Source organism: Phalangium opilio, unplaced genomic scaffold (genome assembly GCF_054372755.1).
Source record: "Phalangium opilio isolate 3A_F unplaced genomic scaffold, DU_Popi_V2 ptg000013l_1, whole genome shotgun sequence".
NCBI classification, from domain to species: Eukaryota; Metazoa; Arthropoda; class Arachnida; order Opiliones; family Phalangiidae; genus Phalangium; species Phalangium opilio.
Window position 1 is genome coordinate 14,607,692 of NW_028324148.1, and position 25,839 is coordinate 14,633,530.

The window sequence follows — 25,839 nt, forward strand, 5'->3', positions numbered from 1 at the left end:
TCTTATTATTTATTGTGAATCAGTCGCCTTATATATCCTAAATTTCCAAATATTGTTTAAGAGGCACACGCTTGAAATCAAATGTCAACAATAGCTATGTTTAAAATGATTTTAGGAATAATATTACTTAAAACTACTTAACTGGAATTAAGGTAAATTAATGACGATTAAAATAATTAGTATCAATAATATTTATTTAATTATTTAAGAAAACCTCTTAAATTTGTTGATAAATAGCCTTCGTCTCGACTCGGAGAGGTTTATTTTTATTTCCCAACTTGTTAAATGAAGGAACAGTTTCAAAATTTGATTATTTTTCCGAAGCACTTGGACTTCTGTTGAGATGCAGACACACACAATCATTTGGAAATATAAACTACTTTCATATTTAATTTAACAGCAATGTTAATCAATACTATTTGTTATTGATTAACTATATTTGATTATTTATTCAAATACACGGTACAAGGAAACACTTTTAGATAAACGTACAAAAAAACAATGGACGTAACCGCCAATTTGAATTTTTATGGGAAAACAAAGCGGAAGTTCTTCTATGCAAGGCCAATTATCTCGAATCCTTCGGTTAGGATAATATTTGCATGCAATGGTCAACCTCTAAATCAAATACTGTATTTTATACCGCAAGACGCGATTATATACTCGTTGCAAACGCAATTGATAAGGACTACTTTCTTTCTTACGCGATTATGCATTACATATTCATGCGCCTTTCATTGAACATGTTTGAACTTGAATATTGTTGGTTGAATCACCGGTTACTACACGATGTCCTGACGTTATTGAAAATCAATATTTGTAGAAACGATATTATTTTTGTGATCTTTTGCTAAGGAGTTTGAAGTTGAGAGGAAACGCGTACGTCAACGTCTAGAGCTCTAGATAAAATGTGTTTTTATGTTGCTGACGAATCGAGTTTATCACACACAATGAATTACAGTTAATTAAGTTCTGTTGAAATTTAAATCTAACAAAATTAAAGTACAGAACTTAATGGTATCCAGAGCTCGCTCAACACGTGCAAGTACAAGTTTTTGGGGTGTTAGACTGCAACATGAGCTAGCGTTGTACTTACTGTTTGTTAACTTTGCTTTAGGTTAACTTTAAAGCAAGTCTCGGCTGTAGTTTAGCTTAAACGAGTGCCACTAGATGCTCCCATAATCGTGGGGTGGAGTTTAGCAATGGCTAGTTTTAGCTCCGCCCTTAACGTTAACGAATTCTGATTGGCTCCTGCTTTTCGCAAGGGTAAAATTTGTGTGTAGAAGATCAGCCAGAATGTTAGGGGTGCCACAGGAGCCAACATTTGCTTTAAGGTTTGTTTGGTTATGGTCTAGATCCAGTAAATTTGCTTAGGTTTAAAATAGATTTGGTTAGGTTAGGCTGAATGGGGTCAGATTGCCGTCTTTTGGTCGTTTCTACATTATTTTGTAATAAAATCAAATGTTGTTTAAATACATTATATTTAATCATAATTGTTTTTATTTGTATTCATTAGATCGGGAAATGTCAGACCCGTCGGTTTTCCGCGTTCGTCTGGTAAAGCGGAAACAAACGGGGTTCGGCTTCATCGTCAAACAAAGAGCCACGCCCCCTAGATTGGTCATTTCGGAACTGGTCAAAAACGGAGAAGCCGAAGAATGCGGCTTGGTCAAACCGGGTGACCTCATCTTGGGCGTCGATGGAAAGGACGTTACGGAAATGGTCTACGAGACCGCCGTGGAACTCCTGCGATCGGCCGCTGTTGGAAAACCCATTGAGATGCTCATTAGGGTACCCAAGGAACAGAAAGTCCGTTTGGAAACGACTTACGGTCAAGATGGACTTCCGAGAATTGTTCGCATCACCGAAGGCATTGTTGACAAGATATCGACCATTGTTAAGGTAGGATATTTACATTTACTACTCGATTTACTCTTTCGTAAATGCGAATAAACCTTGTCATAAGTTAATTTCTGTAAGTCACTAACGCTATACACCTGACATGAACGGTGCAATCGCAATCATGACAGTCAACTTAATGCTTCACTCTGTGTTACTTCTACTTGCCTTTGACCACATATGCCACAATTACTTTCGCAACCAGTTTTCCTTAGTTCCTTGATCCATTGCCTCCTGTAACACCAGGAATACATACAGCTAACTGGAATCACTGTGTAACCATTTTCACTCAACGCATCTAGGCGGATTTTGTGGGAATCGTTAGACTAATCATTATGTATGATGAATTGTACGCGAGCAACTTATTTAGTTGCACGTTGCTACCATCCAATTAAATCGCATATTTTAGACGTCACATTATGGGGCGTGACGGATAGTACCAGAAGTATATAATACTTCTCTTCGAGAGAAGCGTACCACCACAAAGCGGGAGGGGTAATTGTAATTCTTCCCAACATCAGAATTAAAACATTTGGGGTGCACAAGATGACTAAACCGAATCACATACGCGATAAATAGTTCCCTCATCATTACTCTATTAGCGAAGGCTTAACTATTTGCCAGGGCACATGCGTTTGTGCAGATTTTTGTCCCACGTCAAGACAATCAAGGTTTGTGGCTTGATTGCTGAGGATTTAGTAAATACCAAACAGTAATTATAGAATTCACCCTAGTACGATGCGATAGTTACCCATCTGAATAAAGTTTGATGAGCGATAGAGCAAACAAAAAGGGTAATTCCCTCGCCAGTGAAGAATCATGTTACATAACTAAAGCATAAAGAGGATACAGAGTGTCACGCTTCTTCTATTATCCCATTCTGATGGTACTGAAGCCCAGCCCACAATACCCGTGTAGAAACGAACGTTTTAGATTTAGATACGGGAGCACAAGGGTTCTTATTAGCTGTGTGGATATCTGGTAATACAGAATACGCGAGTTAGTATAAGTTTAAACCTGGTAATATTTTACTATGCAAATACGTTAAACAAATATAGTCCTTGCGGGATTAAGTAGGGGAATACAAGCAATAATATGAGAGTCTTAGATTTCCCGAGAAATTTCAAATTAAGGGAATAAAGAGCGGGAAACGCCGCGACCCTAATTTACAAACGGGTGGAAAATAAGCGTTAGACCTAACAAGGACCGGAAATTGCCTGGGAGTCAAATGTCCGATCTTAATAAGCAATCTAATATTATGAACAGAGAGACACGGTGCACCGATTTAAACACCGAAATATGTTATACAAGAAAATGAAGCCGTGAACGGACACAAATAGACCATTTAGGTAATTCCAACAGAGAAATGAACCAAACAGGGGCGGGGTGGTCACCTTCTTGGGGTATTTACTTCTCGCCAAGAAGCACAGCTAGGGGCAGCGAAATCTGGCTCCATCTGGTGTTGCCACTTGGTTGGCGCCAGGGAAATAACCAACAATGGCGGCCTGCCACCTGTGTGTTGGTTTCTCTGTATGTAATTATTGGAACGGTTTATAAGCAAGGTTCCGGATTTGGTACAACTTTTATTACAGTTCAAATACCAACTCTTAAAATAGTGAGAAGTTTGAAGAATAGATGGTTAGATTTGCTATGGTGAAATGATTTTGAGAGTAGTGAGGAACTAAAAACAGAATTTTTGATAAATATTTATTGCTAATCCGAAGTAGAAACCGGAGACCAAGGCTCCTTTTAAAGCTGGACTTGCTTCATTATCTATGTTAAAATTTACTTAATAATATATAACAGATTGTCTTAGATATTTTGAGAGGACCAATACGCACGCTAGAGATGTGTGTCGGTAATTTACCGTCCGTAAATTACCGATTTATATCTTACCGTAATTTTAAACAATGGTAATTTACCGCGGTAATAGGCTGTGAAAATATAAAATACCATAAAATACCGACAGAACGGTAATTTTTGTAATTAAAATAATTTTAATCGGTAATTTACTCGGTAAATTAGCATTTTTAAGGTAATTTCACTGCTCTATAGGGGAAGCAGCATTATTTACTGCCTCTTGTAGTATGACAAGTGAAAATTCGCGTAAAGTTTCTATCAAACACAATTTGTCTTGATTTTAACTAACTTACTATTGCAAATTTACTAATTGCAGTCATAGTTTTTTTGAGCAATGAAGCAACGCAAACTTAACACGATTTTTATTAGCTTTTGTCGCTGACCCAAAGAGCCGACTATACAACTACTTGCCAATCCCATTAATCTAGATTTAAAACGTGGACGTTGAAAATTCATAAGCAATGGTTGCAGCCAGAGAATGCTACGTTATTTATCCAAAATACTTTTACCAATTCATGCGATCTTATCTTTTACTTTTAAAAAATCTTCTCTACTTTTTTTTTTTTTTGCTATATTGATGGAGCAATTTGCATCTGAAAATGATCAAAGTAACGAATTCAAGAAAGAAAGTTTATCGGGTTTTTCAAGGGCAGACCGATTTACAAATATGTAAATCACACTAGGTGTTACGACAAAATCAACTCGCAAATTTTATGCGATTATTTAAATCGGATTTTTCCAACGCATTACGAGGATAAATCATCCTCGCTCACTCTGTTAAATTTCGGACTTTTTCTTCATGACAAATTCGTGTAAAATAGTTTTTGCATCTTGTTCGTATTGAAGCCAATTTAGACCTGGAATTCATACAGCTAATTGGAATGATTGTGAAGTCATTTTCACTTGACTTATCTGGGAGGGCTTTGTGGGAAGGGCTATAGACTAATCATTAAGTATGGTGAATTTTAACTAGCGAGCCTGACCTGGCGTTGCTACCAACCAATGAAATCGCAGTTAGAACTTAGACGTTATTATGAACTATGAAGCGTGATGGACAGTAAGTTCTCAACATGGGAGATTGGGAGATATGGGGTCGCAATGATTCCAATTTGCTGTATGTATTCTGTTTAGACTCGCAGAAAAAATGTTTTGATTCCGAAAGTAGGCCTAAAAAGTACAAATGGATTTGTTGATGGGATTTTACAATTTTTTTAGCCTTATTTATACTTCAGAAAGTTCGTTTCTTTGTTTGTATGTCGAATGAAATTTAGCGCGAGATTTGATAAAAATTGTGGGTCGAGATGTAGAGTGTTTCACGGGGAATTTTGTTAACAAGAAGGCTGGGTGCTATGCGATTGGTCGGAGGTGCAAATTTAAAATTTTCTATGAAATCTCAAACTCATTTGTATTTGGAGTTATTTCCTGGATACATCACTATGCAGATTAGTCTTGCAATTAGTAGAAGAATCGATAAAAAATCACTTGATTTTCCTTTTCAACCTCCATATCAAAACCAATATATAAGTTGGTTTATCCACTCGGGATTTGTGTCTGCCTTTTTTTGTTGTCAGATAAGTTTATATGGTATTTGCTCCTAAAAATTAATGGCAATTTTTACAACAAACAAAGCCCCAATTTTTTTATTTTAAAACGCTAGATGTTCATACGTTTTTGTTTTTAGATGAGACATAGGTTAATAAATCCAAAAGATTACTTGTGTTATTCCACAAAACAATTCACCGCGGTTTTGAACATCAAAAGGAGGATCTAATACAGTTTAGTAGGATTGTGGCAAGATTTAGAGTGGCTTAGAACTTTCTAAAATATTGTGCTAGAACCTTAACTGTTTAAAATGAATTCCCTTATAAGTTCACATTGCTGAAGTAGCGATAAATTTGTTTCACTGGTCCTTTATAGAATTACAAATTCCATTGTATTATCAAATCAATTTGATTATCATAATTATGTTGCGGTTTGACTTAATCTTGTATCTTTTCTCGCCTCAAACTAAAAAGCTGTCATTGTCTCTCTTTCTTTTTGCAGTCCCCTAAGAAGCAAGTTTTCAACAAGGATGGATTAAACGATTTAGCCGCTAAGCCTTTGCCGGCCAACAACACTCAATCAACGCCGACTGGGGTAACCCCAACTACGGCTACTAAAACAACGCCGTCTCCCGCCAAGAAAATAAATCAACCTTCTTCCCAAGACATCAACAATGAACTACGCAAAAACTCTCCACTCCCTGAGAGGAAAAATATGGTAAGTGCAATTAACCCCTTTTGGGAGAGTTGATTTCTTTGTCGATAAAAAGGCTTGGGAATTAGGGTTAGCATTCTAGTCGATGCAAAAATATATGGACCTTCAGGGGGCAAATTAAGATCACCTTTCTAGTATATCAAGGTCTTTTATCACTGTTTAAAGCAAGGCGCGAGAGAAGGGGGCAAACGTATCGAGTCTCCATTTCTTCTGGTAGGTCAAGGTCATCCAAAGTCGATGCAAATAATACCAAACGAGCCAGAAGAAATTCGGATTCCACTATATTAAGGCTCTGTTTAAAACTAGACTTGAATCTGTAACTTAAGGTATTTCAAGGTCAATGGAAATTAATTTGAAAGCCCTGTGTGTTGGAATTGACTATCTGTAGGGTTGTCTGCATGATATATCAAGGTCCCTAGTAATGAATTTAAAGCAATTAAAAGCGAGTGAGACGTAAATAAATGGACCTATGTTTCTTATGGTACATCAAGGTCACCCACTGTTTATAAGAATGCCTTTGTCGGAAAATATTACGTATTTTCTGGTCCTCTTTAGAGATACGAAGTGTATGTATGTTTAGGGTTAGATATATGAACTTGTCAAGTGGGAAATCATGTATTTGAACTAAGATGAAAGAACGAACACAGAGCCGAATTCCATTGGGAAATATTTGTAAGTAATGTACATGCACTGATGCTGGCTTACGTTTCCCAATGGAAATCGCACTTAAATCTACATTTACCATAAATTTATAAAATGTTTCGTAAGTTTAACATCGGTTAGTTAAAGATAGTTAACCCTTGTTAAATTATAATTATCATTATCACCAATAAATATATACTTCCCATAAATTTATAAAATGTTTCATAAGTTTCACATCGGATAGTTCGCTGGTGTTCAATAGACCTTTTCCAAAAATCGAGGGAAAAATAGTCTGCTATTTGAACACGTTGTCTAAAGACGTCACATGACTTAAAACTAAAGAAATATAGTGGACTGTTAACTTTGAAACCATATCTAATGGCTTTGTTGTCCGCATACCCAATGAATAATCGATATTAACCCTACACTTAGCAGACGACACTAAGGGTGTTAAAATTTTCTCTTCGAAATATGCGTACCATAGATTTATAATGTGTTTCATACGTTTAATATCGGCTAACTAGAGTTTGTTACTACGTATAAAAGTTTTTTAAACAATTTGCAATTATTTGACTTAAACGGTTTTTGCTTTTAGGTGACGTCAAGTCCGGTAAAGAATGAAATTCCAGTGAGGAAAATCGAGAGACCAGTGGAAGATGAAGTTGTTGGTGGAGGGGAGACACGACAGTGCTTCGGTGCAACGCTTCAGCCTTTCAATGTTAACCAAGGGAGGAGATGGAGCGCCACCCGACTCGTCACCTCATCCCCAGAGAGACCCAAGGATCTTTCGTCAGTATCTTTTTCCTATTTCTTACCAAATACCATAAGTAACGTAACATCGATAAGTTTGATATGACCACCAAAAATGAGATGCGTCAGACATGATTTCCGTCAACCAACTTGTTATTTGCCAGCATTAGCTGTTGGTAGAAGCAATTAACCCCTAGAGGGTGAGGCAGACCAATAGGTATAAACACTCTCCAATGCGAAATATTAATTTAAGATGCTTTTAGAGTGCCCATCAAGTTTCGTTTTCACTGAAAACCTCTATTAACCTTAATTCTTCCAAAATTAATATTTAGGCTTACTTTTCGGAGCGCCATTTTAAAAGATGGTGACAAATCGAAACCCAAAAGTCATAAACCCTGTCTATAGTACATAGGAAACCATTGTACTAAATATTATAGAGATCTGTTGAAATGCGCGGACGTTATTCCATAGTGAAGTTTTTAATGCATTTCTAGCCGCCATTTTTAAAGATGGCGGCGGATTGGAAAAATGTTTCTTAGCGCGTCCCTACCACTTAAGAGTAACGTCCCTGCAAAATTTCAGCTTTCTAGGTGAAGTGGTTTGGGGTAGGCGATGATTATTAATTAGTCAGTCAGTCAGGACTTGACTTATATAGAAATGTAGATTAAATTAAAATACTTATACCAAATGGTTCTTAATGAAACTTTGAAAGCCAAGTATAGAATAGTTACTTGTTAATTTAAAAATATTCCGAAACGTAACTTTACTGTAGTTTATTAGTTATCAGAGTTACTAAACTATCTAAAACACCATGCTTTTTCTATGGGAAGCTAAGCCTAAAAACTAATATATTTTTTCTTAGTTTCATATTGAACTTATCACTAAGAAAATCATTGGAACTATCATACTTATTGTTGATATGTTAGTTACGAATATAACTCTTACACCCTAACAATGAAACGAAATATCCAACAAGAAAGCGTTGTAAGATTGCAATGTTGTATACGGTTTTATTTTACCAAGTCTTATACTTCAGTTCATACTCGCTGGAAAGCTAAGCGGATGAATACTCAATGTTAAATCTCGTAGAGAAGAAAATAGTGACACTTTTTTTATTATGAAACACTTTGGAGAATGTCAGCAATCTTGCCTGGCAAAAGTTACAAATCATTTTTCAAAATGACACATTTTTCGGTGCGGTTTTCGTTTCCTTCGACGATCCCCGCGAGGAAATAATCTTTGTAATTTATTGTTCAAAATGTCGATAGACTGGAAATACACAACCGTAAGATGGTTTTACTATAAAAACACAGAAATACATTGGCTCCCTCTGGATTTGTGACACATTCGACAATTTTTCGCCTAATACGGAACAATCTTCGGTGCGATATTGTGCTTATAACACAAACAAATAATTTGGTTCCCTTGTGTTCTAGGGAAACTTTAAAAAACCAGCAATTTAATGGACAACGAAGAAATTTGTAAGACAAATCGCTTACCTTGTCAATGGCTACTAGTAGCAAAAACAAATAGAAATATTAGAAAATGTAGTGTAAATTCATAAGATATGTTCCATAAGTTTGTCGCTTCTTACTGAGAGTATGACACTATAACTTCTTAATGCTAGAGACTTGCAGCGAAAATTGACTACACACGGTTAGTTTTGCAGTCCATCTTCCTATTTAGTCTGTACTAAGCTTTTGACAGCGCCTCACCAGGCGTCGCTTTACGAGAATCTATAACCCACCTCTCTTCATGACAAGCTCTCATTAACCAGTGACGAACTTATGGAACATATCGTATGAACTTAAGAAAAATTTTCATGAATGATCTCTTCTAGCTGATCCATTCTGTATAGCAATTATCAATTTTGAAACTTTCAGCGTTCGTGTTGATTTTTAAGATAGAGTAGCCGCATAGTATGGAGTCTTTGCTTATTCTGCATTTTCTTTGAGAGCGTGCCGTTTATAATGGATCGTTCAATTTCAACGCGATGACAATGGAGTGACATTCAATACGTGGTCGAAGTTAAAAATTACTTAAAATAAGAAACTTTGAAAGAAAAAAAATTATACATATATATATTAATACGTCAAAGTTTTGATATTGATTTGTGACTTGAACCTGTTAAATTTTATTTTACGCGATCGGTAATTCAAAGTCTCTAAAAATCCGTCTTAGGCTTTTAAGTGTTAAATTACAATATGCGAAGATTCTCTTGCATCGTGACTTTTGTATATGCCTTGTACAAATATGAATTTTTACAAATTGCGGTAGCATTAAGGATAACGTGAAAACAGAAGGGGATAATAGAAGAAGGATGACACTCTGTATCCTTTTAATGTAACATGATTCTTCCCTCTTTGTATGCTCGCCCGCTCATCAATTTTCAGATGGGCATCGAACCGTGCTAGGATGAACTCTAAAACTGTTTGGTACTAAATCCTCAGCAATCAACCCACAAACCTTGATTATCTCGACGTGGGACAAAAATCTTTACAAGCACATACGCCTTGGCAAATAGTTAAGCAGTGCTAATAGAGTAATGATGAGGGAACTATTTAGATCGCGTATGTGATTCGGTTTAGTAGCCTTGTACCCTCCAAATGCTTTAGTTCTGATGTTGGAAAGAATCATTTTAAAATTACCCCTCCAGCTTTGTGATGGTACACTTCTCCCGAAGAAGAGAAGTATTACACACTTCCGGTGAAACTTGAGTCCTCTAAATCTCTAAAACAGACGAACCATAAAACCAAGAGTCCCGAGTCCCAACTTATTTAGTTCTCAAATCTTTGGGGAACGTTGTTGCCAGTTGGCGAGAATTCGAGACAGTAAAAAGTGACCTTGTAAACAGAATTTCAAGACTCACCTACCTACGCCTTGCCTTTCATCTACCATCTACTCCTAACTCGCCTAAAACTCGGTGACACGCTCTATTGTACTATGTAAAAAATATATGAACGCGAGGAAAGTAGTAACTACAAATTTAATTTAAATAACGTTTGTTGGAGGAAATATTTCTAGTACGTGAAGGAATGTTTCAAAGCGCCCCCACACATCGCGTCGTAAAGTTTACGTACGGATTTAACGAGAAAAGCAAAAATGAGAAATCAGGAAACAAGTAGCCCAGCCTTTCGCCGTTCTTTTTTAATACAAGAAGGATTTTATCAGAGTGTTGTATGTACTTGAAAAGTTCTTAGAAAATATTAATTTTCTTGGAATTTTACGTTGAAACTGTTGAGCTTTGAAACATCGTCGTAATTTTTGAATGCGTTTCATTATTAATTACATAAAGACAATCAAACCCACTGTGGCAACACCAGCCGGGAGGTTAGCCAACTTGCACTGCCTCTAGCGGCGCTTCTTGGCATCAGAGAATTAACCCAAGATGGTCGCTTCCCCTCCTGTATGTTTACTTCTCCTGAAGAATTAATGATATGTGTAATGTTCTTGCGAGAATGGAAACATTAGATTGTTGCGTCATCTTTGTTTTGATTTCAAACCGATGGTTATTGAGGTTACAGTAGGCTACCATGGTTTCGGTTTCCGACATATCTGTCACTAGGAGACACTTCTACCCTAGCAGAAAATATTAATTAGACCCATGCCTATGCGGAAGATAAACAGGCATACGAATAGAGTATACGATACCCCTCTATGCATTTTAAAGGGACCCACCTGTAAACAAGCCACAGCTTCAGTGTGGACATCCCTTCATAGACAAAAGCTTATCTTATCTTATCTTAATCGTTCCCTATCCAGTGATACCAAGATATATTTGATGAAATCACGCATTTGAAAGTATCCCTGACAACTCCATCTTGAAACTACTACATCCTCCTTGCCTCTAACAGTACATGAACGATATCATCGCGACGTCACCCCACGTGCAAACTATAACTGTTTATTCTTCCGTCAAAATGAACGTGATGTAAACGAAACACTGACGCGGTTAAAATCGATTACTCCCTTCATTCCATTGTGTCCGACTTTATCACTCGTTGGTTCTATATTTGCGGACACTTTTAATGGTTTTACAACCTAACTCTCATATCACATACTGTAAAACCCGACGTGACTGGACACGAGAAAATGGTATGGCCTCTTGGACCGACGTGTGGATGGTTCAACAGCCCCCAATATACTCACACCATCCGGAGAATTCTCGAACAACTTAACGTATTGTTCGGTGCCATAGCGTTTATTCTTGTTATAAGTAAACAATAGCATCCAATAAGTTAAACGTGTGTATTGAAGTAACCGTAGTATTTTTAGGAAGGACATCATGTGATTCACAGTTATTTCCAGGGTTCCAATCCACGTAACCCACCATAAAAATCCCATCACTAAAATCTTCAATTTTGGTGAATTTAAATATTTTACAAGTAGTGACATTTGAATGATAATTACTGCATTTCACCAGGGATAGATTTAATTTTAGAAGTAGGAATGGAGAACAGAGTAATCTGGGCGCGCGCCAAAGTCCCGGACCCCCTTCCGCGGGACGGGGGGGGGGTATGAAAGAAGAGGCGGGTCATAGCGACAGAGGTATAAAAGGAACTACGTATTTTTCGCCTTCCCCGTCAGCAACGTCATCAAAACGTTGTATAAGTGAGTCAATAAGATAATTTAAACTTTTCGTTACGTGTATACTGGGCTATGAGTCGGACTGAAGTAAATACTAGCGGTTAGACTCCATTCCTACTTCTAAATGGATAGATTTATATCCATGATTTCACTCAACTTCTGAATAAAAACCCAGAATAACCGGATAAAACACGGTGGGCTTGGTTTTGTCGAACCCTAATCATTGCCAATGTAAAGTTGTTCTCGGATATAGTTATTTATGAAACTTGTTGCTTAGCTTGTCCAACTACACAATCGTTATTCAATTTGTGTTTTATAAACCCTGCTAACTTACCCGGTTCTGATACTTAAACTTATGCTCTTCTCTTTAACTTCATTGCATTTTTCAGCTGGTATTGACGAGAGCAATAAAACCGCGAATGTCTCAAGTGGTACGACAACGCTAGTATCTTTTACAACATACCCAAACCCGGGTCCTTCCTGGAAGGGATTGACCCGAAAGATCCCTCATCTTGGAAATGGTATATTTTTCAGTGAGTTGTGAATTAAAGGACCCCCTAGCTGAAATGTGTGGACGGGTTACGATCCGTAACCGTGCCGCGTCCGTAGATGCTACAGAGAGAGAGAGAGTGAGAAGCGCTTTCTGTTTTATTACAACGGGTATAGTGGTCTCCCATTGATTTAATGCTAACTGTTGCGCCTTTGCTGTTGGCCGAAACTAGACTGTCCAGTTTTAATCAATTTTCGCCGCCAAAAGTACGTTAGCTGTCAACCAAACCGAGTCTTACTCTTATCTTAGAGTTCGCTAATTACAACCAAATCGGATTTAGCAATGCAGCTCGCGCTTTATGAGCCGGAGAGACGCGTTTAATTGGGTCTCGGGGCTTAATGTCGTTTTTCTATGGTCCGGCTATTTCAAGGCAGGGTTATCCTACTGTGTTACAGTGGTTTTCTCGCTATACGTCTTCTGAATTGATTTGTGGGGTTTCCTTCAAAAATAACCGCATTTATTCAACGCTATCATATTCCGTTCTGTATTTTAAAATTGCGTAGTACCAGGGATAGATTTAATTTTAGAAGTAGGAATGGAGAACGGTTAGTATAGAGCCCCTCCCTCCAACACGTAACGAAAAGTTTAAATTATCTTATCGGGTAGCTCACTTAAACTATGTTTTGATGACGTTACAGACGGGGACGGCGAAAAATAGTGACGTAATTCCGTTTTACCTCTCTCGCTATGACCCGCCTCTTCTTTCATACCGTCTTCGTCCCGTGGAAAGGGGTCCGGGACTATGACGCGCGCCCACATTACTCTGTTCTCCATTCCTACTATTAGAATTAAATCTATCCCTGGTAGTACATTACGAGAATTTTGGGGCTATTAAAATCATAAGCTTATAAGATATGTTCCATAATTATACACTACCTATACTTCGTAATGCTAGAGACTTACAGCTCGAGTTAGTTCGAGAACGACAACCTTTGACACCAAAAACCCCTTGTACGATTGGTTGGTTCGTGTAGGGGTTGGAACTTGAGAGAAGCGTCGTCTGCTTCTCACTTTACATGGGAAGTATACTTTTTGTTGACCTTGAATAGACTACTAAATAATAGATGTAAATATAATTATTATATTACTTGGCGAGACATCCAAGTTCAAACACATCCAAGATAATCAGAAACTCCCATAGGTGGAGCTTTGAACCGAATATCCATTCTATTTATAAAACATCTAAGTTTGAATAGACAGAGACAAAAGTTGTTTCAAAATTTCTAAAATCAAGATTCAAAATGTAGGAATACTTCATTTTGAGAAGCATTTAACTCGATGGCTTGCAGTATTAAATTATAAAAAGATACTATAGCTTATACGCGTCCCTAAACATACATAAACAAATTCTTAACTAGGATCCCCGGGTTCAATATTGTCCGCGCTCTTTTGATAGACTAGAGAGTCCTAATCCCTAGAGGACGCTACATCCCGGACAGATTCAATTAAAAATGTTGCAGTTAGCGGGGGGATATTATAAAACTTTGCCTCGGAGGTATTTTGCTAATAAGAGATATCTTCAATACGAGCCGGAACTAGCTCAAACCCTTCTAGCTATTGACATTTTTCAACTACCTTTACAATATGAGTTTAAATATATCGATATTGAAGGTTGTATCCCGTCAACATAAAGGTGTATGACCATACTTTGATTATTAAAGCCAAGAATACATACAGCTAATTGGAATTATTGTGTAGCCATTTTCACTCAACGTATCTAGGCGGATTTTGTGGGAGGAGCTAGACTAATCATAATGTATTTACGAATTATACCTCACGAATAATCTATCTCGCTGCACGTTGAGCCTTGTAGGAACTGGCGTTGCTACCAACCAATGAAATCACAGTTAGAAAGACGTCAGAGTTATGAGGCATGACGCTTAGTAAGTTCTCAAGCCCCGCCCGCAAAACCCGCATGGGATACGTGAGGGGCACAATGATTCCAATTATCTGTGTGAATTCTCTGTAAAGGTTACAGAGGATGGGAAAACTGGGAGAGCGCTTTGTCGACTCTCTAAAATCACGAGATGGAAGCATGAGAAAGGGGTTGTGAAGATTCTAGTATACCAAGGTCATTCTGTAAGGTTTAAAGCTAGGCGCGCAGGGTGTGCGATTATAAGGGTCTGTGTCTCTTCTGTTATATCGGGGTCATAAGAACAACTGGAAGAGCATTCTCAAAAAATAATTCTCTTTTCATTATTTCTAAGTCCATGGTTCAAAGTGACACTTGCCCTTTAAAGAGCAGTGTTTATCGTCTCTTGAGGGGTTGATTCAATATTGAAAGGTGTTCTTTTATCCACTGGCTAGAGATATTAAAATGATTCAAACTGGCCTTAAAGTTTAAAATGAAAAGATGAGGAGCGAACTTGGTATTGATTAAGCCAACAAAGAGCCAGCAGTAGCCTCCTGCTCTCACCTCGCCTCCCAGTTGACACTAAATAGCGTCAAAGGTTATTTTACCCGGGTTGCGCTCGGGTTATAAATAGGTACTTAGTAATGACGACCCTTTTTACATTGAATATCCTGTTTCCTAAGGATCATAATGACAATAAGTGCGATCAGGGATAGATTTAATTTTAGAATTTGGAATGGAGTAATCTGGGCGCCGGACCCCCTTCCACAAGACGGGGGGGGGTATGAAAGAAGAGGTGGGTCATAGCGACAGAGGTAAAAAGGAATTACGTATTTTTCGCCGTCCCGTCAGCAACGTCATCGAAACGTAGTTTAAGTGAGCCAATAAGATAATTTAAACTATTCGTTACATGTTTTAGGGAGGGACTCTTTACTGGACTATGAGTAGGACTGAAGTAAATACAAAACGTTCTCCATTCCTACTTCTAAAATTAAATCTATCCCTGGTGCGATATGCACTTTAAATAGAGTAATTTCGGTTGAGAGGGGGAGTGAACTGTGTATCCCCTACGTTAGGGGCAACTTTGTACTAGAGAATACTATTTGCCCCCGGAAGGGAAGGGGAGGGGGATATCACTAAGGTAAGAGATAGAGGGTTATGACGTTGCCTATATGGGAAAGAAATTACTCTATAGACTCATTTTTAAATAAGGGCAGCTTAAGACTTTGCATCCGGCATGAAGACAACAAAAACGTTAGATATGGCTTAGAACGAAAGTGCGTTGGTGGACTGGTAAATTTCAAGCCCTATCTGACGTATTTGGATTCACATAACCTTATACATAGCCCACTCGATCACGCACTCGACAACGCGAGCAGCATATGAATCAAACGAGACTGCGGTCTCTCTTTTGAAAAGATATATCAAAAGAAAGATGCATTTTCTTATTCACACATAGCGACATCTGTCGTTTCCTAAACTAAACATCCGAAAATTATTTTCTAAATTTCCTGATTTGAATGAAAAATGTATGCTAATTATCGATGATTTTAATACTAGCCCATGGTTTGACACTTTTAGTTAGATATTTAAATGACAGTGATAGGAATTTTGTTCATGAGTTAGACGAAAATAGACTGGTGTACTTAAACCCTGACAAGTTTAGTCTTTTGCGTCCATTATCTTAATTCGTACAGACAAACTTTCTAATTATCTAGAGTGATCTTCAGTCTTCGTTTTGAGCGCAGAATTGCAGCTAATTTACTCTGGGAAGTAGAAATAAAATCCCGATTAGAAGTCCAACTCAAATCTTTTAAACTTGATTCTATTTTTGATTATTAGCATAAATTATTTTGAAGTAAACTCCAGACGAGGTTTTAATTTTAAGGCTTAATATAGAAATGATCGTAAAGTTATAAATCTGGATAAGTAAAACACTTCGTAAGTATACTTTACTTTACTTTACTTTAGTTTAGCTCGAGAACAACAGGGAAAAATTTACTAGTTTTCAAGCGAAGATTTGTGAAATTATTACCGTGCACTAACCACTAAGCCTTTGACAATGTCTTAACTAGCCTTATGTAGTAATCAGAGAAATTAGTGCAGATAAAAATTATCCATCCAATCACGAGGGGCTTAACTTTAAATTCAGTTAAATACCTCCGGAGTCGCTTTGAACTTAAAATTATTTATCCGTTCATTGTAAGCTAATTCTGGAGTCGCTAAACAATTATTTAGCCAAGCACAGCACGCTTACTTCATGGTCTACCCTTTATCCAATCACAGTAAGCTTAACTTCAAGGTCAACCCCAATCCGGATTGTCTTTGAAGTAAGAATTATTTATCCAATCATAGTAAGCTTATTTCAAAGTCGGCGAAACAAATCCGGAGTGGCTTTGAAGTTGCAGTGACTTATTTTAAAGTCAGTTATATAACTCTGGATTCACCTTGAAGTTGGAAATATTTATCCAATCAAGTGAACCTAATTCAAGGTCAATAAAACAACTTCGGGGTAGCTTTGAAGTTAAACTCTTTGCGACTTACTTTAGCATATCGGTTTGTGGTCAATTTGTCGGGGTAAATTTTACCACCAACGTCGGAAATCTTGTCCCGCGGTTTAAAGAAAACCATAAGCTTCGTCCATCCAGAGAGAATTTAGAAGGGGTGTAGAAGCCCCCCCTTTGACTCTATTAAACGTGATGACGCCCAAACAAGATGTCGCGTTGAGCTTTTTGGGGTAGGCGAGTTTCCGGTCACGTGTTCTAAAATGTCTCTGTTACAAACGCATTATACCGGAAATCGACCTGCCTAGATAACGTTTAGCAGACGACGTTGCGCTACATTCCAAACCACCCCTTCCACTCCCCTTCTAAATTCTCTCTGGTCCATCCGCCCAACTTTGTTCAAAGTTTTATCAGTTTTATGATCCCGAGTCTTCCCCTTTTAGGCCTTTGTCTCCTTAAGCCTCGGTCCTTTATATCTAAACTAACCACAGCCATCCATATATATAGTCGACTGGTTGACTCACGTCTCTACGATAAGAAACAAGAACAGTTCAGGCGTATTTGAGCAACCCTATTTTATTTTCTACGAGATTTAACATTACGTAGTCATCCGCCGCTGCTTTACGCATTATATCAATTGCGTAGTAGCTAGATAAGGCAAGGCTTAAGTGCTTTTTCCACAAGCTATACGGAAATTGATAGCTATAACATCCTTCAAAAATCTTCAGATACGGTATGCTCTTATAGAATAGTGTTGTCAACTTGTATCGTGCAACTACCGTGGCTGAGGATTTTTGCTACTGTTTTAAGTTTGTCACCCGAAAAACAATGTCAGAAGCTAAATCTTAATTGATGAATGATGGCTTTGGTTTTTGGTTCTGTAGAAAATAACGATATATATATACAAGAATGCAGTCAGTCTACAAATTTTTTAGTTTTAGTTTAAGTTTAATCGACGTTATATGTGAGTTATTGAATCTACTAAAATTTTAATTAAAATCGTATAAAAAATGAGTAAGTTATCGCTGGGGTGAAATCTTGACATTTGAGGGCCTATTTTAAGCTAAAATTCAGAAAAACTGTTAATTCTGGAGTAGCACTATCGAAGAATTTACCCATAGTGCCATAGTTTTTGGTTGGACAAAAGCTTTTGGCGCCATCTGGTTATAGCAACAAGAACTTCCATCACAAGTGCCTGAAATCGCAATCCCTAGAAAAATATTACCATGACGAGGTGGCTGCACTAAGCGATGCTCAACCTTGAAAAGCATGCTGGGATTTTAAACAGTCACTGATGACCCCTATCTATGCCACTCCAGTACAAACTTTTCCTTCTCCAATGTTTACTTATGGTTGAAATTTAGTCTAATATTTCACTATTGTTTATTACCAAACATTCTTGGTTTAAATAAATTGCCTATAAAGACAAGAGGCATTTAATTTCCTTAAAAGACCAACAAACCCTTCAAGCTTTGCATTAAAAATAATAATAAGAAAATGGCATACGTAACAAAGTAACAATATGTATGACACTTACGATAGGCATAAGTCGGAATTTCTTAAGAAAGGTTGTTCATTGGGGTTTTTTGAGTGAAAAAGAGGCATTGGGCAAACTCTAAAACCATAATATATAACTTATTGGTGTTTATACTTATTGGCAATGTCTCGCTAGGGGTTCATTGCTTTCTACCAAAGACAGTTCTGATTGTCAAAATAATCAAATCAATAAAATTTTACTCGCAAAATCAACTCCAGTCTGCGTCATACTAATTGTTGTTATGTAACTTAAAATATGCTTAATAAATCATGTTATCTGTTCGAGTAGGAATGCATACAGCTAATAAGAATAATTTTGTTCCCATATCTCCAACAATAATTTGTATGCCAATTTTGTGGGCCAGGCTTCAGTATTATCCTTTCACGTGTCATAGTGATAAGTCTGACGTAAATCTAACTGTAATTTCATTGGTTGGTAGCGAGGGCACAAGGTGTAACAAGTATCGAGATAGATTATTCGCGAGGTAAAATTCATCATATATAATGATAAGTCCTAGCTCATCATACAAAATCCGCATAGATACGTTTATAAAATGGCTACACAATGACTCCAATTTGCTCTATGTATTCCTAGTTCGCGCAAGTCCATTTAACATCATCAAAGCTACATAAAAGCAGAACTCCAACCAAACCCCGCACTTACTCTTAATTAATTCGAGCGACGCGAAAAATAATGGGTTGTGGTTATGGATGACTTAACGCTTGAAAAACTATATTAACGGTATACTTTTGATAATAATGTTATGGTAAATATCATCATTTTAATTTTTTTTGCCAAGACGTTATCTTATAACTATCTAGGCATTAGTGTTAAGCTACTGAAGGCAAAAGCCCAATTTTACGCGTGAATGTCTTCGGAAAAAGTTTAGCTAAAATGTTATTCCCTGTTGGTGACATCTCAGGTAATTAGAAGTTGACCAAGGCTTAACGAAAGTTTCTTTTAAAATAAGATTAAAGATTAATCCAAGCTACCTTGAGCATGGCAACCTCATTACCGTTGAAAAAAGTAATCTTATAACGAATAACAATCTTAAAAGGGATATCGTTAATAAACTATTCCGTTAAATACCACAATGGGTGGGAGGCAGCCCTCTTAAGGCTCTTTCAGACGATCCAACTTTTTGACTCAGCTTGATGGGTCAACTCGAGTTGAATCAACAAGTTGGATCGTGTAAATAGACGCCGCTGGGTGAGTTGAGTCACCAAAAAAGTTGGCTAGGAAATTTGGATCAGTGATCCAATTTTTGCTGACTCAACTTTTTAAGTTCATTTCTCCAGCCAATCAAAACGAATTACAAGAAAAGCCTTTTTCGCGGGTTATTTCGTAAGTGCCAAGGTAGGTGGCGCTTAAAAAGTTCTTTTGGTGGTAAAAGTTTAGTCGTGTGAAAAGGAAGGATTTACTACACTTTCCCTTCAAAAGTTGGGCAAGTTGATACAATCTTTTGACCCATCTAGCTGTGTCAAAAAGTTGCATCGTCTGAAAGAGCCTTTAGCCTATTTCCCCTGACGCTGAGAGGCAAAGCCAGACCACAGCCTTAGTTCACAACACACGAGAGGCTAGTTCACCTACTCGCCCTGCCTCTAGCGGTTCTCCTTGGCACGAGGGAAATAACCCAAGAATTCGGCTTCGCCCCTGTGGTGGGGTTGACGTTGGTATTTAAAGTTTCGAAATGGAATCGGTCAAAATGAAAGCTAGCATTTAGTAACAGAAAAGCAGCATTGAACGAAAGTTTTCGAGGTTGTACATTATTCCGGTAGGCCCATGGGAAAGGACTCGATAGGTTTCGAGACGAAAATTGTATCGACTGGTTTTTGAAATTCATGGAGCAGAGCCCACTCGATCACGTGCTGCTTAGTGCATAATTTAAGCTAAAGAAGCCTGTTCAATGAACTAGATTGCAATGCATAAGCGTGACCATGGGATTTAGGGTCAAAAGTCAAAGGTGACGAAAAATAAATTAGGATCGATGGGATTAGATTTTTCTAGGTTAGGTTTGTTTTAAAATTCAAATGACCTGATATTTTAATAAGGTTTGTTTCAACGCATTAGAGTACTATTTTCTATAAACGTTTGACCTGAAAAAACCTCTTCTCTGATTGGTAGGTTCGTGTAGGGGTTGAGAGAAGGGTCGTTAATTTGCTTCTCATTTTACATGGCGTCTAGGGACAAACGCTGGGAACTGTGAACAAAGTAGTACACTTTTTGTTTATATATATAAACTTTTGCTAAAATTCATAGATCCCTAAACAGATCTACCATTACCTTTCAGCATGGTCTCCTTAAATAAAACTCCATAGCGCCCTTGAATTTTTATATGAACTCTCTTGTTCAGTAGAAAGTTTTACTGAGTCTCAGTCGCAGTGAGTAGAGCCATCTACTATTCTACTTGATAAGACGGCTTTAATCCGTACGGATTTTCTCCTGTAAGACAAGTGGTATCCGTCGGCTTTGCTTATCGGATAGTCTCTTTGAGATCGCCTTAATCTAAGGTGTCACTCTATTCTGTCTCCGAAACTAAACCCTACTTGTCTTTTTTGTTTTTGTCGGATTCGCTAGAAACCCGCGAGTACCCAGAATTAATTAAATGTGCCGTTACAATTTATTCTAGCTTCCTAGGTTTTAAGATCTAATAGAATGAAGTTTTGCCTTAAGAAGTACGTTTGAATAGTTAATTTTCTCGTTACAATTGTAAATATTGTCGCAATTAACGGTAATTTTTGCTAATTTGCTTAATTACTCTAGGCTAGATGTAGATGGTTATTACCTCGGGTATTTGGTATCGGTGGAAAGTGAAAAATGTTGAGCCATCACAGGTCTACTCTAAGGGGTTCTACGTAACTCTTATAGAACCAGAATTTGGCCTATGACACTCAAAAGTGAAGGTGCCATATTGGCATTGAGATAATTAACGCCGTCTTTGGCTATTTTTCTCAAGTACTCTGGCACTGATTATTGTTAGACAAAGTGTTGAGTATCATTTGAAAGGGGGTATGTAGGGTTATGACATACTCGAAAGAATTCCCTGTATCTCTTATAGAACCAGAGTTAAATGGTGTTACGTGTTTATCCTATGGAGAGGATGTCTATGAACATTTTGCTTGATTACTCAGGCCCTGATTGTTGCAACCCCAAGTATTTAATATCGTTGGAAAGGGGAGAGATAGGACTATGACATACTAGAAGTACTTTCCTGTATCTCTTATAGAACCAGAGTTAAAAGGTGTCGTTTAAACACATCATGTTAATCACATGGAGAGGACATTGACTATTTTGTTTAATTACTCGAGTCCCTATTATTGTAACCCCAAGCAGTGAGTATCCTTGGAAAGGGGGGAAGTGTGGCTATGACATACTCAAAGGGCTTCCCAGAACCAGAGTTATAACTCTCCAAAATAGAGCTTCAATACGTACTGAAATAAAAGAGAAAACCTTTTGCAACTAAGCTTATTTATTGAGACACTACTCCTTTAGTAATATTGACCAAACATAATTCCCCTCAATTTAATTGTTCAGTTTAATCCCTATCTATTTCTTCGGAATCAAACAGAGAACAAATTCTTCCTTTTATCTGAACTTTCCACCAGATTAAACAAAAGCAAAGAACAAAATCTGCAAAAAAAAAGAAAGAAAAACCCTAAGTCTGATATCCTTAATATCTCAGTATATTATCAACGTCGGTTTCAGTTGTATGGTCGTATCTTTCCCATTGGCCTATGCTTGTATTATACTTTCCCATCGCAGCCAGGCCCAGTAGTAGGCACTCTTATCTCTTAACTGTGTTCGGGAACTTTCAGAGATTCCGAGTTTCGGGACTTTTGGTCATTTAGTTAAAAATAAATGTTCAACACAAAAGAAATCGCTTTTTTACCATTTTTTGTTGAACTGGGCTAAAAGCTATTGGTGCACTCACTCTGGCGTGCAGTTCGGGTTGCGGCTAATGTCTATTTTCTTGGTCGAAATCCGCGGTTAGGATGGTCTTCTAAGAGTTCCTCCTTCCGTGAAATGAAGTTTTTAAATCTAGTTTTGTCCAAATCCGTATAACCCCAGTGCCTTTCACTTCGTTGCACTACAAAGAGCTTTCGAGCCTCTCCACGTCACATCGTCTTTCCTTTCGCTGTACCACTCCGACACCAGCCTGTTTAAAGGGTGGCTCAAATGTATAACTTAAGCATTTTTTGTCTGTAAGGCGATAGCATAAGTTTATAAGTTATATGTTCCATCCATATCCCTTATGAACTTATGGCAGGGTGAATTCTATAATTACTGTTTGATATTTAACTAAATCCTCAGTAATCAATCACCCACAAACCTTGATTGTCTTGACGTGGGACAAAAATCCACAAGCGCATGCGCCATGGCAAATAGTTAAGAGCTAATAGAGTAATGACGAGGGAACTATTTACATGGCGTATGTGATTCGGTTTAGTAACCTTGTGCACTCCAAATGTTTTAGTTCTGATGTTGGGAAGAATCATGTTACAATTACACCGCTTTGTGGTGGTACACTTCTCTCGAAGAGAAGTATTATATACTTCTAATAACACGAAAAATAGTCAAGAAATGCACAATTTAAGTAATTCTGGGTCTTCTCAAGCCCAAGCTTTATTCCGTGTCGTTTTTGTGGGTTTCAGCTTCTCTTTAAGAATGAGTTTCATCCCACGCGCCTTGTTGTGATCCCTCAGCGTACGAAGATGTTCTTGGCGCCTATCAGCGTGGCTTTATCATTATAAGACGGCTTACCCTATCGCCTACAAGATTGTAGAAAAAAAATTCTATGTACTATACGCTGTACAGCTTTTCTAAACAGCTCTAGAAGTCCATTGTTTCAAGAGTGTTTTGAGGAGACTATATTCAAACTAGCATTAAAGACACCTAGCCTTGCCTACAGACTTAGACAAATCATTATGATGTCCCGCTAAAGGAGACAAATACCAATTATAATTAAATTAATTAGTTGCAATCGTAAGGATCATAACAACATTAAGTATGATATTCCTATTGAAGAATTAAGTTTTTTTTGTTTTTTTTTGAAGAAAACGGAAACTTATTTAAGTTCCTTGTAACTCTTAAATAATATTCTTCATTGCTGTTTCAATCAGGGATAGATTTAATTTTAGAAGTAGGAATGGAGAACAGATTAATCTGGGAGCGCGTCAAAGTCCCGGACCCCCTTCCCCGGGACGGGGGGTATGAAAGAAGAGACAGAGGTATAAACGAATTGCGTATTTTTCGCCGTCCCCGTCAACAACGTCGTAATAACGTAGTTTAAGCGAGCCAATAAGATAATTTAAACTTTTCGTTACGTGTTGGAGGGAGGGGCTCTATACTGGGTGGTCTATGAGTCGGAATGAAGTAAATACTAACTGTTCTCCATTCCTACTTCTAAAATTAAATCTATCCCTGGTTATATCTATTGACTCTACGAAGGCTCTTGAATGATATAAAATTCTGTATTTCACAAACTTGAGGTTTTTTTCATCTATTTCAAGAAATGAAACCAACAAATTTTTATGATATTTTTTAATAATTTTAGACCAGAAAAATGTTCAACGACGACCTCAAGATCCCTAAAAAGCGTCAGATTACGAAATATGATGACTGGGTCAGTAGCTGTAGACACCCTTTGCAAAAACGCCATAGAAGTAAGTGAAATAAACGTGTGTTTGACCAATCCAGGTCATTTAGTGGTTTATCCGTATTAGTAAGACCTAACGATTACAGAACGTTCAATGCGCCGACAAAGTATGTTTAGGGTCACTAATGGCCTTACCAAGAAGAGCACCCGGAACTGCAAGATCTAAAGAGGAACTCCTAGACCATGCCAAAAGATTCTTTGACGAATATTACACTAGTTCTAAACGGTCAGTTGATCAATATGTCTCGAGTTAATCCACTTTTCAACAATTTCTCTTGGGAATTGTTGTTATTTGTGTATCAGGTATAATTCACCGGCGCACCTTGAACGATGGTTAGAAGTTACTAAAGACATCGAAGCAACGGGAACATATGATTTGAAAGAAACTGAACTAATATATGGTGCTAAATTAGCTTGGAGGAACGCGGTTCGATGTATTGGGAGAATACAGTGGACCAAATTGCAAGTGAGAGTTCTAGCGATCGCCTTGTTTCGTGTCGGACTTACTGTTCAGGGTCAAAGGCCATAAGTTCACACGGAGTGGTTTTGTCGACTTGACATTGGACGAAGCTTGACCTATGACTTCCTATCGACATCCAAGCCACTTTGTGGTACAGGTCAAAGCGGCCTTCGTCGCAAGGACACTCGCGCAACCTCGATCCAAGACTGAACATTGTCAAGTCGACGACCCACTCCAACCTAAATTACTCCATGTGCTGTCGGGTCATTGGAGAGTTATTAATTGGTTTATTTTAATTAAAACAAAATTAGGTATTCGACGCCCGTTACGTTTCCTGTACTTTAGACATGTACCACGCAATTTGTAATCACATAAAATATGCCACTAACAAAGGAAATATCAGGTAGTTACTGACAGTAATTACTTCGCTATAACATTAAGTTTAACCATTGGGTATTAATTTATTTTTCTACGTAGGTCGACAATAACCGTTTTCCCACATCGAACGGACCCCAAACACGACTACAGAGTTTGGAATCCGCAGTTAATTTCATACGCTGGGTTTCGGCAACCAGATGGAACGGTCATAGGTGATCCAGCAGCTACGGACTTTACTGATGTGAGTGTAAAATATTTTTCTTAGTCTTTATCACCGTTTGACCAAACAGTAAAATTGGTTTTGATTTATTTCAAAGCTTTGCATCAAACTGGGTTGGAAACCCAAACGAGAAAAATGGGAGATTCTACCACTTCTACTTCAAGCCAATGGTAAAGACCCTGAACTATACGAACTTCCAGAAGACATTGTACTGAGAGTAAAGATTACGCATCCCAAGTAATTAACCTTTACTAAATACACTATTTAAAGTATTTCGGAGGGTTGAAATCTAACCACAGCTAGACTAGGTTGGTGTCATTTTCATAGAGACATTTAAACTATCTTGTACACGCAAGTACTTGCGTAAACGTCAAGTCTTTGAGTCAAGTACTAGTTAGTGTCCGATGGACTAAAGCAGAAAGGGTTATGATTCGAGTCACAAGGCGGAAAACGAAATTGGCGATTGACCATTAAATATCTCAACAGAGCATGCCTTAAGAAACATGTTCAAAGCAAAAGAAAAAATCTTACCATTCCCTCACTAGTCTTGAATCCCTGGTTCAATATTTAATCTAACTTGGTGGCAGTTCTTAAACTTAAGATTGTACAGATTAATTTCTTGTTCTCGTGGACACATATTATAACCCAATAAAACAAAATTATAGCATTTCTTTAAAAATTGTTAGCA

General features: G+C 37.6%; 1 protein-coding gene across 1 annotated transcript in view; it reads left to right on the top strand.

The window, feature by feature from the left end:
• Window positions 1-1,524: 1,524 nt before the first annotated feature.
• The window catches only part of Nos (Nitric oxide synthase), a 31,751-nt gene continuing 7,436 nt past the window's right edge, over window positions 1,525-25,839 (top strand). Inside the window, exons 1-9 of the mRNA XM_089864800.1 lie at window positions 1,525-1,902; window positions 5,803-6,018; window positions 7,253-7,446; window positions 23,992-24,100; window positions 24,180-24,319; window positions 24,397-24,559; window positions 24,865-24,956; window positions 25,031-25,172; window positions 25,249-25,388. Of these exons, the coding sequence (XP_089720926.1) occupies window positions 1,525-1,902; window positions 5,803-6,018; window positions 7,253-7,446; window positions 23,992-24,100; window positions 24,180-24,319; window positions 24,397-24,559; window positions 24,865-24,956; window positions 25,031-25,172; window positions 25,249-25,388 (1,574 nt within the window). The remainder of the gene's footprint in view (window positions 1,903-5,802; window positions 6,019-7,252; window positions 7,447-23,991; window positions 24,101-24,179; window positions 24,320-24,396; window positions 24,560-24,864; window positions 24,957-25,030; window positions 25,173-25,248; window positions 25,389-25,839) is intronic.